At 35.5% G+C, this 17,184-nt stretch overlaps 1 protein-coding gene and 1 long non-coding RNA gene across 3 annotated transcripts; both read left to right on the forward strand.

The window, feature by feature from the left end:
• Window positions 1–231: 231 nt before the first annotated feature.
• LOC130051990 (uncharacterized) lies at window positions 232–1,173 on the forward strand. The gene is made up of 2 exons (XR_008800297.1): window positions 232–329; window positions 705–1,173. It is a non-coding gene; the product is annotated as an uncharacterized LOC130051990 (long non-coding RNA).
• Window positions 1,174–4,241: 3,068 nt separating this feature from the next.
• On the forward strand, window positions 4,242–16,250 carry LOC125682395 (tetraspanin-9-like). Of its 2 annotated transcripts, XM_056155598.1 has the most exons (9): window positions 4,242–4,349; window positions 4,809–4,882; window positions 5,006–5,148; window positions 5,230–5,460; window positions 8,364–8,438; window positions 8,559–8,660; window positions 14,421–14,603; window positions 14,755–14,838; window positions 14,990–16,250. In XM_056155598.1, the coding sequence occupies exons 3-9, from the start codon at window positions 5,089–5,091 to the stop codon at window positions 15,158–15,160; spliced, it is 906 nt and encodes a 301-aa protein (XP_056011573.1). In that variant the 5' UTR covers window positions 4,242–4,349; window positions 4,809–4,882; window positions 5,006–5,088; the 3' UTR covers window positions 15,161–16,250. The 2 variants fall into 2 exon arrangements, with proteins under 2 accessions (XP_056011573.1, XP_048778891.1); XM_048922934.2 differs by lacking the exon at window positions 4,242–4,349 and having other exon boundaries at window positions 4,717–4,882.
• Window positions 16,251–17,184: the final 934 nt, after the last annotated feature.

Genomic DNA, 17,184 nt, shown 5'->3' on the forward strand with positions numbered 1-17,184 from the left:
TTCAGAAGGTCACAATCTTGGCTGTCAACATTAAATGAGTTATATTTTTAATGTTTAACATCAAAAATGAAAAATATTTTTATCAAAAATCGTGAACCAGTCCCTTTAAAATTTGGGGGGAAATCGTTAATCAGTCCCTTTAAGTTTCAGCAAGGAAAAATGTTCTAATTTTGATGTTCCAAAAGACTCGCACAATGCACCCTAGTCTTTTCGACGAATCAAAAACCATATAGAGTTTGACGTTATCTGCCCGCCATACTTAACCTCTTGCGAGTTGTCGCTCTTGACTTTCGTTACTACCCTGCTGGTTACCAAATTGTATACAAACGGTAAGTATTTTTTGTACATTTTTAAATAATGACAAATGATTTCGTCGTATGTGGTAAGACAACGAAGTAATGGTAGAGTAAATAATCAAGCGGGGGGGAGGTTAAAATCGATGCATTACATAATCGTGACCACCTTCTTGTCGGGTTTCACTAATTACAGAAAAGTTCCTGAACATTTTTCTAACATGCATGTTCCCAACATTTGGGATGCAGTTTTTCATTTTGAATACATATATTTAGTACATAATGGAATGTACAATGAAGATATAGAAAAACTAATAGTATTTATCATAGTACATGTACAGAATTAGACTTTAATAGTCATCGTATGGACAGTCAGTGTGTGATATATAGTAGTGTACTTTTCTTTTACAGAATGGACAACGCTAAACCGGGTGATTTAAAAATCGAAAAATGGAACGAAGAGAAGGACGGAGAATTAACAGAATCCAACATGGAAAGCAAGTTACGAAGACAAGGTTACACATCTACAAGATATGATTTTCCTCCGGGGGTGGATTTTCCAGACCACAAACATGGAGTTTCAAAGAAAAACTCCATTCTAAAAGGAAAAATGAAATTCTCCATGTATGGACAAACAGTTATTCTGGGCCCAGGGGATATGATACAGGTTCCCAAAGACACAATGCATAATGCTGGGGTGATGGGAAATGATTTCCTTGTGCTTTACGATTCCACTAGAGACCCAAATGCTGAAATCACAAAAGAAGAATTAAAAACTTAAGACGCTCTGAGACAGAAGTTTTGAAATGCGAATATGATAGTGTTTGTTTTCTTGTTTTCTTTCAATAAAAAAAAACGTCCCCACTAAAAAGAAGAAAAATGGAAGTACATGTATTGAGGCCTCAGGTCTTTTCCTCACATTTGAGATACACATATATGTTTCATGTGAGGAATGGAACGTCTGGTAGTTTAATTTGCAGGGAACTCCTTAATGATGAAGACTTATTAAATGATGTGCACCATATGTGCCTGTATTTTTCAGTTATAACCCGTATGGGTCATGGAACCACACTACTCTTTCCTAGTCTAAAATGCTGATGCGGGTTCCGAGTAACTTGAATTATGGAAGATTATATTTTCAGCGAACCAACACTGTAGTAACTTTTCAGTTCATTCCATTATTTGAACAAAAATCCTTTTGTCTCCAGTAGAATAAAATCAAAGCAAGAAAATGTTCTCAAACTAAGAGAATAAGTCGTAACTGACGAAAGTAACAGGGAGGGGTAAATTTGTATGGTATCTGGAACATGCTGGGGGTAATTTTAAATGAGCTGCTCCAAATATTTTCCGACGGAAAAACATTTAGAAAATCCGTTTCTCTCGACGCTTTTATGATCCGATTGACTTTATTTTATATTATCATATATCTTATTGCCCCAGTGCTATTTAAAAGATAGAATGCTTTCTTTGGTTTCTTTCAACCCGCATCTCTATTTCATGTGACACTGTTTACGTCTTTCTGTATTAGAATGGGATTATATGTTTCAGTAGACGTTTGTTATGTATCAAAGTAAGTTGAAGGTGTGATGCGGCTCACTCGAAAGTCCCATGTAAAATATCCGTGCGGCTCTGCCCGATGACGTGGGTAGCTGAACTAAGTTCAACTCCCACAAAGAGTGCGACCTTGACACGTAAGATGGGAACCCCAACTCCCACTTTTCTGTATCTCAAAAGAATGCATATATTCTAGAATTGTCGAATAAAATATGTATTATTTCAATTCGTCAAATTAAAATGAAAAGAATCTACCCTTAAACACACTTTTCAAGCGAGGAACTTGTCGCGAATTCCCTGATATCTTTCAATAATTTCGTGTTATTATCAAAGCGAATGAAACGTGTTTATGTTATGACAGTCGTACTTAATCTAGAAATGTTCGCCTTCTCTTAAAGAACAAACACCACAGCTTATTAGTGAGATAGTGTTTAATTCGTAAAATAGAAAAATAGATGCATTGTATTGCCAATATATGGCCAAAGATTCCATATGCAGTACAAATCATCGATAAGACAACATTCAAAATTCATAAACTTCAAGCTGCTTCTCAAGACTAGTATAATCGTGTTCCAGCACAGCAGTTTTCTATCACTGGTAATGGTAGATCTTCCATTTACAAAACAAAGAATTCCATGACAAACTCCAAGAATTCTAAGGAAAATGTAAAAACATATCAAAATAAATCTAGAAAGAGCGAACCTAAAATACCATGGAGCCCCAGTGGTGGTTCTGGGTGTAATCCGAAATGCTTTCGTAACCACAGGGTTTGTTGTAGAATAATAAATCTGCATTTAGGTTGTTTTTAATACATGTATGCACCAACTTAAACGATGAACAAAGGAATTCTGATAGAACATGTATTCACTATATATACATGTACTAAAATAAAGTTTAGGGTGTATGGGGTTGATTATAATTTATTCGTCTCAAACTGACAAATTGCACCTCTTGTGGTTTTTAGTACACCAAAGGTACATATTTTTGTCTCCAAAATTATACTGATAGTAAATGTTATCATCCTAAAAACAGTCCCTTCTAATTATGACTGAGTGACATGGTGGAGCCTCTTTTTTTAAGTTAATTTTTTTTTTAAATAAAAAGAGGTTCTTCTAATGAGACGTATAGAGGCGTATGGTAGAGAAACTTTTATCCTTTTTGTTCGGTTATTACAAAAAGTTGTACGTGATAGTAAGGCTGATCTCCTGTGACTAGGCATCTCGTATTTCGTTTACTATCCTTATTTCAAATGTCACAACAATTATATTTCATTTAAATGCTTTAAGGTGGGTGATAGTTAACAGGCAAAATCGAGTTCATCGAAATATGATTTATTTTGACATTTGATTGTGATTGGGAAATAAGTGTAGACCAGTGAGAATAAAGTTACCTAACCGTGTTGAAGTGGGATTGAGTCTAATGGAGTGTGCGCAAGAATGGGGCTATCCGAGGAAAAGCCAGAATATATGGGACATGATAATTCTAAGAAAAGTGGGATTTTCTATTAATTTAAGAAGTGGACTTAATCTGTCTCACTTTTTCTCCAATTATCACAGATTTTGTCTTTCCCAAGTTTCCTTCGACCTAGTCCTTAATTCCATGATTGAATGATTCTACCGGGGTTATTTCAGGGAATCCAATGAAAACGAACGAGGGTTTTTAACATTTTATCCTAATCACAACTGTACATACGCAAACATTTTCTTGTGATCGATCATAAGATTAAGTTTTCTCACATAATCACCAGTGTGAGATTGACTTTACCCATGTGAGACAGCCATGTGAGATTTTTCTGTCATTGGACAACCTTGGGTTTTTTAGTTTACACTTACAGTGTAAACCATTTTCGGGTATATGCTCTTTCTGCCTATCTAATTAGTTTTTGCATCGAAGTTCAAATGAGGATTTTGATAATTTAGAATTTTCTCAAAGCTCCTAAATTTATGCACTAAACTGTAGGTAAAATGTGATAAAAACAATCCTTCATTATTTACTCGTGTGGGATAGGGAAATTCCACCTCTGGAACAAGATTCGCTGTCTAGGACTCGGCAAAGCCTCGTCCTAGACTGCGAATCTTGTCCCCTCGGTGGAATTTCCCTATCCCACACTCGTACTAATGAAGGATTATATTAGTCCTTCAAATGAGTTTAAAACACATGTAGGTCGAATTGACTTCTAGAAACTTCATCACTTTAGTACTACAGGTGTAGTGCGTGGTGTACCTGAGCTTGCATTTTTAAGGACTTACAAAATGCATATAGCGAGTGTTAAGCACATACATTCTTAAATGTAAACGTTGATCATGAATATTCCACCATGCATCAAATGAAAGATATGGAGCATGTCTAAACAGTCGATGAATTCACCTGTGACCGATCCGGCTTACATGTAAATGGCTACCTTCAAAATGATTTATCCGTTTATACATTGCCGACAATATTAACCTAGAAATGAGCAATCAAAGGAAGAATGGAATATTAAATACGTCAAACAATACTGAGGTAGGCCTAACTATAAATGGATTTCAACTGTCCTGGTAAGGCTATTCTTGTGGCGTGTGTGGTAACTCTTTCACTACAGCAGACGATCGATCGAAGATGAATTTTTCGCTTTTCTAAACACATACATGTAGGCCTATAAAACTTGACGTTTGTTGGTTTATGAACTAATGTTTAATTAAATGGATTAGTCCATGAACTCAGATTTCATGATTGAGAAATACTTGGTTTAAACATGGAATGGTGTAAATGAAAAAGTGATGATGATATGCAGATACATACGCTATTAATAGTACTCTGACAGTATTGTGGAAGTTTCCCACTCACTGCAATTCTATTGCCCCCGTCTTGAAAAGTCAGTAAGCCTACATGTATTTTCTAAAGGTATCCTGTTCAAAGCTGTCACATTTTCTCCCTCCGTGTGATGCACTCTTTATCGTTGATATTTTCTTTCCGAGGTAGCGACCATCCAGATGCAGACCGACGTGACCATTACTTCCATTGTTGTGGGAATGTTTACATTTTGGACCTGAAAGGTCAGTCACACGTTTTACATTTTGTGTCATTGAATTTTAGAATTTTCAATACATTGTGATAAATTAAGATTGCTTATACAAACTTCGTTATGTTTACCAAAATGAACCGAATCTACTATACAGTGTTAACTCTGGTTAGCCCCTTGTTGTGACAACGTGGGGCGGACTGTGGAAGTACGGAAGGCAGTACGAAGATTGAATGCAGCATGAATTTATTGGGAACCGCAGCAGCCATTTTCCTGATCATTCTAAACATTGTGGTCATTGTAAGTAGCAGTGACATAATATTAAATGGCGATAATAACACTGATCGTAAGATGCAGTCATTAATGTATTGTGTCATTCAGCTTTTAGGCCTTGGACTACTAATCATAGGAGCCCTTATATACCAGAAATCTGGGCTGGTTAATGATGATATTTCGCCCGTCTTGAATGCCATAACTGGTGGAGATTTTACTTTATCAGACCTCATCAAAATCATCGCTGTCGTCATCATAGTGATTGGGGTCTTCACCTTTCTGGTCTCTGGGTCGGGCATCGTCGGAGCATGTGGAAAAAACCGACCCGTTCTTGTTGTTGTATGTATATCAAAACTCTTTACTATGGTTTTGTCTCCGAAATCAACTAGACGGTTGTCATGTGTTTGTTGATTATATAACTATTCGAAATCAACGGATTTTAAATAAAAAATGGGTAACGATGGATTTAGGGGGTTCAGTTGATAAGATTTTTTAAAGGAATCGCTGCATAATCCAGTACATGTATATTTATTTTCACTTTGACGATGGCATTTATGGAAGTAAATGTACAGTAAAACACGCTTATAGCGAAGTGCTGAGGATGAACACTTTTTATTCGTTATTAACGTGTGACATGTTTCATACCGTTCTTCACTCACTGATTTTGACTACGGATTACTTCATTTACCTGATCAAGATATAGGGCGCACGGCGGATGTGACTGGTCGATAGGGGATGCTTTCTTCTCCTAGGCACCTGATCCCACCTCTGGTATGTCTAGGGGTCTGTGTTTGTCCTACTCTTAATTTTGTATTCTTTATAGGAGTTATGAGATTGATTATCTTCATCTTTTCGTTATATCCAATAAATTCATGATACATTTTAAAACTACAGGGAATGAAAATCACTTCGCTGTAAGTGTGAATTCATTATAAGTGTGTTCGCTGTAACCAAGCAGGCGTAGCCAGAAAGAAAAATGCACGCAAAGTAAGACAAGGGGTCTGGAAGGAGCCTTGAGACACCCAGTGGGTTCAGGACAAAGCCTCGGTGGGGGTCCATGGGGCAAGATACTGGGTTTTACAAATGAAATAACCTATTTTTTGTGCATGGAAACATGGCTTCTTGCCAATTTCCAAACCCAAAATTAAAAGAATTCACAGAATTATTTTCTAAAGTGTTTTATCATGCCAACCCACCGTTTGTGGACTGACTTTACATTCGTTCTACCATTTTTTTTCTTCGTTTTTTTTTCCCCAACTGGTACAGAATATCCCCAATCCGTCTACTGCATGTACATATTTACACTTATGATGTACATCAAATTAAGAGATATTTGATGCGACTTTAAATTTGACTATATGGACATTATAATGCTGATTAAATTATAAACTGGGACTGTATAATGCAGTTATGTTTGAGGCACAAATACATATGTATTTTAAAGGCAAATATCTCTCTCTCTCTCTCTCTCTCTCTCTCTCTCTCTCTCTCTCTCTCTCAAATGATATGGACACAGTTGCGTACTTGCGTATAGGCAGCTACGCGCCTGCCCAGTATTACTGTATATGTATCTCTGAGTACATGAGTAGTTTTTTCTCCTTATTTGAACAGAGTTCGGAACATCCAGTCTTTTTTTCTGTTCTTGGCAACACATTGTCCATGTGAAAGCAAAAGAAAATCAGAAAGTGCTCCCCTTTGCCAAAGTCATTTTTTATGATAACCTTTTAATTTCATATATTTCCAAGCAAAGATAATCCGCCTTGCGTTGCTGTTTTTAAAAGTATGTTTCAATATTCTGATGTGTTATGCCTTGTAATCCGTAAAGATCGGAAATGTTCCAAATAGAAATTTTTAACTGAAGCCTACTCTCCTTTGATGGTCTCAAGGCTCAAACATACCCGGACAGCAATGAAATAAATGCATAACCTATCACCAATGGTTAAAGGGGTCCATGAGCCACAATGCTAGCCTGAGTATTGCGATATTCTTCTTGATCTATATACATTTACACAGAATCTGTAAACATACTGATATAGTGCTGCTTTATGAACCTTTGTAATACTTAATTTTTTTAAATTTTCATATACGGTAGATTTCTAAACAAAAAATTAGCCTCTGTTGTGGCGCCATTATTTGAAATAAGGTTGATTTTTTTTCACTATATGGGGATTTTTTACTATTAGTTTGAAGAATTGCGCCCCTGAGTTTCTTCCCGAGGAGAATTTTCTGTATGTACTGCGCATTACTTTGTATATATTATGGGATCAGCCTGATCTCAAGGCTCATAGTTTGAACAAACTTACATATTCACTGGACCAGTTTCCATTCTGACAATTGGTACTTACCCTGTTATATAGCTCTTGTTAAGAAAACTCTCACCCCTGTTTATGACCTCACCCTGACAATAAGAGTCATGGCTTGAACATACTTGAATCTACAATTCATGACGGGGTCTGTTTAAAAATTGTCAGAATGCATCCTTTTAAATTTAAGAAAGATTTTATAAGAGACTTTTCTACATTTTCCTTAAAATCTTGTTGTGTTTCAAACATGATCCTTGAGATCATTGTTTGAGCACGCTTGATATACTACATAAGGATGTTAACATATGAATTTGACAATTTACGTTGTATACAGGGCTCACGGCGAATGTGACCGGTCAACAGGGGATGCTTACTCCTCCTAGGCATCTGATCCCACCTCTGTTGTGTCCAGGGGTTCTTGTTGGCCTTCCTCTTAATTTTGTATTCTTTATAGGAGTTATGAGATTGATCAGTTTTCCTTATCTTCACTTGTTCATACTTGTAAAGTGTTTTTCCTATCGTTTTTCTATGTAAAACATTAAACCTTATTTTGGTCCTGTCCTATACCCACGCGTCATGATTTTATCATTATACGAGGAGGCTTTTATGCAGGTTGTAGTTTCTCTGTTTCAATGGATCTTAAGATTTCTTAATTTAAAAAAAAAACACCTTCCTCTCGTTTACCCCATGATATTTTATGTGAAGTTTGGTTTATGGCTTAATCAATGGTTATTGAGAAGAAAATATGAAGTTTTAGCCAGACACATACAGCCAACAAAACTCAATCAGAAATTATCACTGTTGCTTCAGCTCTGATCAGCTAAAATGTAGTGGAAATCGAAAATACTTCAGGTATATATTAATATTAGAACACGTGCATCTTTAAACATGATAACAAATTCACACGTTTACCTTCTTTATCACTCTGTCATATTTCAGTATGCAGTGACAGTGTTTTTGTGTGATGCCGTCGAAATTTTCGTTCTCGTTGAAGTGGCAAAGTTAAAAAACAAAGTAAGGATTTCTAATTTTGCACTTTGAAAATAGAAATAATGTTTCAAAACATTGATTACCATGGTTGGTCCTAGATCAAAAGGTAAAATAATTAGTATTTGATACTCTTGTTTATTTTAGCTTAACGATACCATCAAAAGCGCTCTGCTGACATTGTTGTCTAATTACAAAGGTTATGAAGTGGACGTCTATTCGATTGCTTGGAACCTTATATTTTACCTGGTAAGTTTTCACATCACCTATACATCAATCAAACTAAAGACAGATCAATGGGATTGAATTTTTTAATTTTATTTTTAGCTTCGCTTAGTAGTTGATCTTCTAGATGAATACCCCCCGTAAGTGCAATTAACAGTAAAGTATATGATGTGTAATATTATAATGTTCTACATAGGACGCAATCTAATTAAAATTAGATGTTAGATCCGCTCGCATACATAACGTTATGTATGCGAGTACGCGAGCGGATCTAACATCTAATTTTAATTAGATTGCATAGGACGATATACATTATTTGTCGAAATGCGCATCTGGTGCATCAAAATTGGTACCGTATAAGTTTTACATCTATCTATACTTATAAATTAACAAAGTTTGCCAACAAACTCAGAAACACTTGCTTCAGAGTTACTGCTTGCACCTTTAATATTCTTTGATATGTGAGGTGAAGTCCGTAAGCTATAATAGAATCTTACTTGATTAGTAAATGTCGTAAAATTAATTAAACACCTACTTTCGTTCTCGATAAACTACCCTGCGACAGCAAAAATGAAATTAGAATTAGATAATGATTTTACGAATGCAATCGAATTCCAGTTGACCAAAGACAAAATAAACGGTCTTTCATAACTGCAATATTTGAAGCTCAGTAAATTGCGAATGTGTTTATAATGGTAGTTTTTATCCAGTGCGACAATTTAAGACAAAATTATGAATACACATAGTTTTTTTGTCGTCAAATGCAATAATCGAAAACGTAATACACTATATGAATGACAAACAGAAAAACTGCTATATTATAAACAGTGACCTGATTTCTTGGACATTGTCAGGTACAGGTAGTGTACAGCTTAATTTCGGTAAAATGTTTAAGTTATAAGACGCAAACTTCCCAGAACAGTCCCGGACCATTCAATATCAGACATATTGGACAGTCTTTTACTTATTACTTACTTTCAAGGTCTGTGTCATCACAAAACATGTACTATGTGCACATATACACATTACTGATTGAATAAATTCATATGTCACTAACTTTATAACAAAGGGTAGAATATTATTCCATTAGTGACAAATTCAAATACTAGTATTAACAATATACATGTAATGAAAAATCAATGAGGTTTTTATGCCTGCACTTTCTAAAGAAAGTTCGGTTACATTGTTGTAATTTTAGTCTGTCCGTCCGTCTGTCACACTTTCTTCTTCCTCGAACTCCTCTTTCATTTTAAGCAGTAGCCTATGGCGTGTAAAACGTTGTTATATTCGATAATCTTATGATGTATGTTCAATATCTTGTGATGTACATGTATGTTCTATATCTTGTGATGTGTGTTCAATATCTTGTGATGTATGTTCAATATCTTGTGTGTATATTCTATATCTTGTGTGTATATTCGATACTCTTGTGATGTATATTCGATAATCTTGTGATGTATGTTCAATATCTTGTGATGTATGTTCAATATCTTATGATGTGTGTTCAATATCTTGTGATGTTCAATATCTTGTGATGTATGTTCTATATATTGTGATGTATATTCGATAATCTTGTGATGTATATTCGATAATCTTGTGATGTATGTTCAATATCTTGTGATGTATGTTCTATATCTTGTGATGTATGTTCAATATCTTGTGATGTATGTTCTATATCTTGTGATGTATGTTCAATATCTTGTGATGTGTGTTCTATATCTTGCGATGTATGTTCGATAATCTTGTGATGTATTTTCGATAATCTTGTGATGTATGTTTGATAATCTTGTGATGTTTTTCTTTTTAAAAAAAAAGCCTGCTTCCCTGAACGCCTCCTAAAATTTACACAGTAGCCAAATCATCTTTTAGGAGATGAATGCTGGTGTCCTGTAAATGTGCAATAGGGCTTCGGAATTTTTATCCTTAGGACCAAAATTTGGGTTAAAAATGACCTGTTTACGACCCCATGGTTCCCATAACTCTTACAATTTACGCCGTAGCGTACTCGTCTTTTGGAAGGCAATTGGTGGTGTCCTATAGATGTGCAATATGCTTTCAGAATTTTCATTTTCACCCTGTAAATGACGTTGTTCTATAGAAACACTTAGTTCCCAGAACTCCTCTAAAATTTTATGCAGTATCCAAATCATCTTTTAGGAGATGATTGGTGGTGTGCTTTAGATGTGCAATACGTTTTCGGATTTTATTTTCGCCTTTTGGGGCAAATGGGGTGGGAAAATGACGAACAAAAACATGGTGCTCTATGTATTGTGTCATGTGCAACAAGAATGTATTTGTGGTGGCAGTGGAGATTTTTTATAAACAAAAAGCATCCTTCCACAATTCCTCTTCAACCATAATTCATTATACCCACACTTATTAAAGAAAGTTATTGTTACCCAGGTCCGTCCGTCAGTCACACTTTCTTCTTCCTCAAACTCCTCTTATATTTTATGCTATAATCAATTAATGTTTTGGAATATATAGGTGGCGTCATGTAGATGTTCAATAGGGCTTCAAGTTTTTAATTTTACCTTGGGGGCAAATTGGGGGTTAAAAAAAACCAATTTGTTTTTTTTAAACGAAAAAAAAACCCACCAACCCTTATTCCCAGAACGTGGTACTAATACGCTTCCGTATTTAGATGTGTAATAAGTTTCCGTTTTCTATTTCACTTTGAGGGGTAAATGTGTGGGAAAACAACGAACCTGGTGCTCGGTGCATTGTGTCATGCGCAATAAGAATATTTTTGCTATACGAGTTTATTAAAGATATAAAAGCAATGCATCTTGATATATGCAGTAAGAATATATTTGATATAGAATAATGGTATGTTATATGGTACAGGCTGTAATTATCATGGCTTCTTTGCTAGTCACACACGTACGATGGGGAGTATATTTGAAGACAAACACTTGCTTGCGAGTATTACTGTATAGTTTTGTTTGTTTGGGTGTTTTTGTGGGGTTTTTCTTTTTTAGGTCACCTGAGTGACTCAGGTGACCTATTGCAATTGGTCTGCGTCCGTCGTCATGCGTTAACAATTGAACATTTTTAACTTCTTGATAACTACCATTCCAATTCTTTTCAAATTTGGTATGAAGCACCTTTGTGACAAGAAGGATATAAGTTGTAAATTGCAGGATTCCTGCTCCTTTGTGGCCTTAGGGGCGGTGCAAAACTGCCAAACATTGACCTTTTTTCAAAAATCTTTTCTCCAATCGCACGTGTAAAAAAAAAAAAAAAAAAAAAAAAAAAAAAAAAAAAAAAGAAGAACAAGCTAAATGCATTGTGATGTAGAGCAGGAAAGCCTCTTCCAAAATTGTAAATTTGATGATCCCAGGGGTAGGGTTTTTGGTGTCAGGGTGGGGCCAAATTGCGCGGTTATTAAATGTGTGAACAATAAAACATTTTCACTTCTTGATAACTACCATTCCATTCTATTCAAATTTGGTATGAAGTATAATTCGGACAAGTGGGACATAAATTATACATTTCAGAACTTCTGCACCCCTGGGGTCTTAGGGATGGGGCTAAGACTGCCAAAACTTGACCAATTTTCAAAACTCTTCTTCTCTACAACTGCATATGTGTAAGAAAAACTAATTTCATAGTGATGTAGAGCAGAAAGGCCTCTACCAAAATTGTAAATGTAATGATTCCCGGGCTAGGGGTTCTGACCAAATGGCGGGACCAAACTTGGTATATAGTGTTTATGTGTAAAACATTTGAATAACATCATCTTCAGTGTTATTGATACTAAATTGAAACTAAATGAATATTTAGAAAGAACAGGTAGTTCTTTACCAAAATAGTGAATTTGATGATACCAGGTGTAAGGGATTGGTATCAGGATGGGGCAAACATGGTCAGTTATTAAATGTGCAAACAATAGAATATTCTTAAGTTCTTGATAACTACCATTCCAATTTTTTTCAAGTTTTTCGGGAGAAGGGGGCCAAAATTGCAATTTACGGGACTCCTGCACCTCTAGAGCCGTAGGAGCGGGGCAAAAACTGCAAAAAAATTTAAAAAATTCAAAAATCTTCTTCTCTACAACTACACATGTGTAAGACAAACTAAATGCTTAGTGATGTAGAGCAGGAAGGCCTCTACCAAAATTCCATGATCCCTGGGTTAGGGGTTCTGACCCCAGAGCGGGACCAAACTTGGTATAGAGTGTTTATGTGTAAAACATTTAGATAACATCATCTGTAATGCTATTGATAATAAATTGAAACTAAATTGAGATTAATAAAAAAAAAAACAACCCAGGTGGTGCTTTACCAAAATCGTAAATTTGATGATCCCAGGAGTAGGGGTTCGGAATCAGGGTGGGGTCAAAATGCTCAGATATAAATGTGTGAAAAATAAAACTATTTTATCTTCTTTATAACTACTATTCCAATTCCTTTCAAATTTGGTATGAAGCATCTTTGGGACAAGAAGGGCATAAGTTGTAAATTTGAGGACTCCTACATCCCTGGGGCCTTAGAGGTGGGTCAAAAACTGTCAAATATCGATCAATTTTCGAAAGTCTTCTCTACGTCTGCACATCTTTAAGAAAAACGAAATGCATAGTGATATAGAACAGGAAGGTCTGTGCCAAAATTGTAAAGTTCATGATCTCAGGGGTAGAGGTTTTGACTACAGGACGGGACCAAACTTGGTATGTGTGCAAAACGTGTGAATGATATCTGCTTTAATGCTAGTTGAAACTAAATAGATATTTAGGAGGAATAGGTAGTCTTTTGCCAAAATTGTAACTTTCCTAGCGGGTAAGGATTTGGTTCAGAGTGCAACCAAAATTATTATTATAATCAATACTCTCTTTATCATTTGAGGGATTTCTTTAAATTCACTGATACAGGATACAGTATTAAAACTAAATGCATATTTAGGAAAAGCAGAAAAGAATGAACAAAAATGGTGAAATTCGCAACCCCAGGGTTTTGACTTTAGGAAGGGTTCAAATTAGTGATATCGTTTAATGATAGTACATATATTATATTATGTAAAGCCTTTCATCCGAATATGCACTTTTGAGGGCATTGAAGTTTTAAGAACACATCTTGTTTTATACTCTTGCTGAATATTAGAATTTGGCTTAGATACTTTTAGAACAGGAATTTTTTCCAGAGTTTTAGCCCTTGGGACTAGTGATTGTTTTAACTAGTACCCAGGTGACCGATAAGGTCTGTGGGTCTCTTGTTTTTAGGGTTTTATTTAATTTTTAGTTTACTCGTTGAATTCGTTAGTTTAATATTATAGATATAATCTATCTAGATGATATTGTAAAATTATTATATGCCTACTCGGAAAAAGTCAAAACTATTGTCCCAAGTTAGTGGCGAAGACCCGGGAAACTGTTGTCAGAGGCCGTAGGCCGAGGACAACTGTTTCAAGGGTCTTCGCCTCTACCTAGGGGCAATATTTTTGACTGTTTCCCGACTAGGCATGAAATATTTGTTTTATTGCCTAATCTGCTAATAGGGCAATAGTTTCTCACGTGACTGGGAAACAGTTCGTCACGTGATGAACTGTTTCACCCCTGCTCATTTTCTGTACCTTTCTCTGCTGATTAAAGTTGGAAAACAAGGGGGAAAATATGTAATATCAATTTATACAGTAGAATAGGTAATAAAAGATATCATGTTGTATCAGTTATGTTTTAACAGAAGTTAGTGGTTTCAAGATCAAATTATTGCCACTAATGGTTGTTATTAAGGCTTCGTTGGATATAAGTTTCTATCATTTTACAAATACACTTTGCTTTGTGTACAGTTTGAGTGTTGTGGAGTGAATAAACAATCCGTCGTGGATGACTTCCAGTCAACGGCATGGTCTAGAGGAAGTGACGTCATACCTGGGTATTGCTGTAAGGAAGCAACTCTTACCACAGCATCTAAATTAAATGGAACAACTTGTACAACAAACCCCACGCCCCAAAATGCTTATATCAATTCTGTAAGAATCTGTTTGTATCAAAAGCGGTATGCCTACATAATATAGTTATATGTGGTGTAGTTTGAAATCAAAATAAACTGTTCGATAAAAGAATTCAATCTTTGTACATTACATTTTACATGTAGATCTATCGTTGTTTTCTCCATTACAGGGTTGTTACGACTTTCTGAATGATATTCTCTCTGGATACAGTGATGCCGTGATATCTGTATCCACATTCATCTTGTTTACAGAGGTACATCATTTCTTTGCATTTTGTCTTTGGAATTAATGTACCATATCATAGACTAGCAAATAGCCACGGATTTTCTTATATCAACAACACATTTTACATTCTACAAAGTAATTGTTGTTAAATGGTACTCGGAAGAATTATTTTCTTACAGGCGATGGCAATCATAGCTTCGCTTATTCTATTTTGGCAAATAACTGTGGATGTAGACCGAAGGCGAGGCGCGGAGAGGTCAGGGCGGGTCATGGATATTGAACTCGCACAGAAACAACAAGCGACGTTAACCAGGCAGTCAGAGCAGACAACACAAGCAACAATTGCTTGACGAGATAGTTTAACAAAAGACATGAGGAATTCAGTCTTCCCTTTGGTGATTACTTCCGAATCGGAGAAGTGAAGAGGATCTTTTTTATATCATTATCATTATCATCATCGTCATCATCATCATACACTTGATGTGCAATGTATTTACTACTTGCAGACTGAATGTGCCGCTTATTCCGTCATTTACTCACCTTTTACAAATATGTACAACATGCATGTAGTAGCTATTCATTGATACACTTAGTCTACGGGTTTTGTTATAAGAATTTAAGCGCTAGATCATAAGGTATTTTAACGAATCTCGGTGCTAGATCCAAGGATTGAAAAATTTTCAAGTGTTCTCTTTACAAATATTTTTATGTCTCTCAGCTGATTCGACATGCTACATATGATCAAGTTTTAAATCGAGGCAGGCAACTGACAAATATGGCGATGTTTACGGGGTTTCAACATTCTTCTTTAAAGTCAGCAATGCGCAAATTCTATGGTCGATATAATTATCTAATTTGCAATTACAAGCTATCACTGGGTCGAATGTTGTGTTACATGTTTCATACAATGAAAAGTGAAGATAACGAACAGTGATCAATCTCATAAAGGAGCACAATTCGTGCCCATGGGAATTCCAACTGTTGATTGTCGTTCTTTACATACTGACTTTCATTGATTACTATGTTTACCTGATTGATATATAGGACTCACGGTAGGTGTGATTGGTCAACAGGGGGTGCTTACTCCTCTCAGGTAGCTGATCTCTCTTCTGGTATTTGCAGAGGTCCGTGCTTGCCTTTCTCTTGATTTTGTAGAAAAGAAGTATGGCGCACTTGGTATACAATTTCGCCCACATAAATGCTTTTTTTAAAATATCATTTTTTACAAATATTCTGCTATACAATGTCAGCTTATATTTGTGTTTACCCAAATTACTTAATAAAGATATCTATATGTTGATAGTATCTTTATTTGATAAGCATAAACATCATCGTGATTATATAGAGTATATACATGTAGTAGATGTAACGTAATGGGCCTAAAAATGGCAAACTGTTGCAAAAGGCCACCCTAAACGAGAAATAAAACACTGAAATTGTTTTACTTGAGTATGACTGTACATAAGTCCGTTTGAGGAAATTTGGTTTAAGGTGGCCCTCCTGTTGAAAATGGCTAAAATATGAAAAAATCGTTCTCAGAATTTACCTTGAGACTTAGCAGTTTGTCAATGTGAAACCTTTAAACTTGTATGCCTGGGTGGCGTAGTGGTTCAGGTGCTCGGTAATCTTGCACTTAAAGCATACATTTCGAGTTCAAGTCCAATATTTTCCCATTCTATTTTTTTTTTTTTTTTTCATTTTTGGGGTCGTTTTGTTGGGGGTGGGGGTGGGGGTGGTATAAATGTGATACATTATCTTAATAAATATTAGCAATTTTATCATAACTTCCAATATTTGCAAGTTACGACTTAAAGAAAAGGAATTTATTCTGAGATCACTGTAGTTCCGTTTGTTTACACTAACCTGTTCCTGTGTGCACAGAATTTTCAAACCGTAATGTGGGTGACGAAACGCTAAACAAATACTACAAGAAAAGGGACACAGGTGCACATGTAATAAGTAAAAATAGGTCAAGGGAGGAAAATAACTTATACAGTTTGACTTCTCAAAAGTAAATATAAAAACTTGTATAGCAACTGTCATATGATAGGCAAAGCTGAACACTCGAATTATCAACCAAAGGCAAATGGACTTATGAAATCTATTAAAGGTGCTGCAACCATGTCAGAAAAAGACAGTAAGCTAAGTGATGCCATATGTAAAAGGGTTATTGTGTGATATAAATACACCTATGAAAATATTGTATTGTTCATCATTCCACATAGGAACATGGTTTATTGATTAAAGAACGACTCATATGAATATCAGTAATGCTAAACTGTAGGAGTTATTTATCTTGGTTAACGAAACATTAAAAACGCTGGCCTTATATCTAAAAATAACATGCCAGTCTATTATTGGAAACCGGTGGTTT

Source organism: Ostrea edulis, chromosome 2 (genome assembly GCF_947568905.1).
Source record: "Ostrea edulis chromosome 2, xbOstEdul1.1, whole genome shotgun sequence".
NCBI lineage: Eukaryota > Metazoa > Mollusca > Bivalvia > Ostreida > Ostreidae > Ostrea > Ostrea edulis.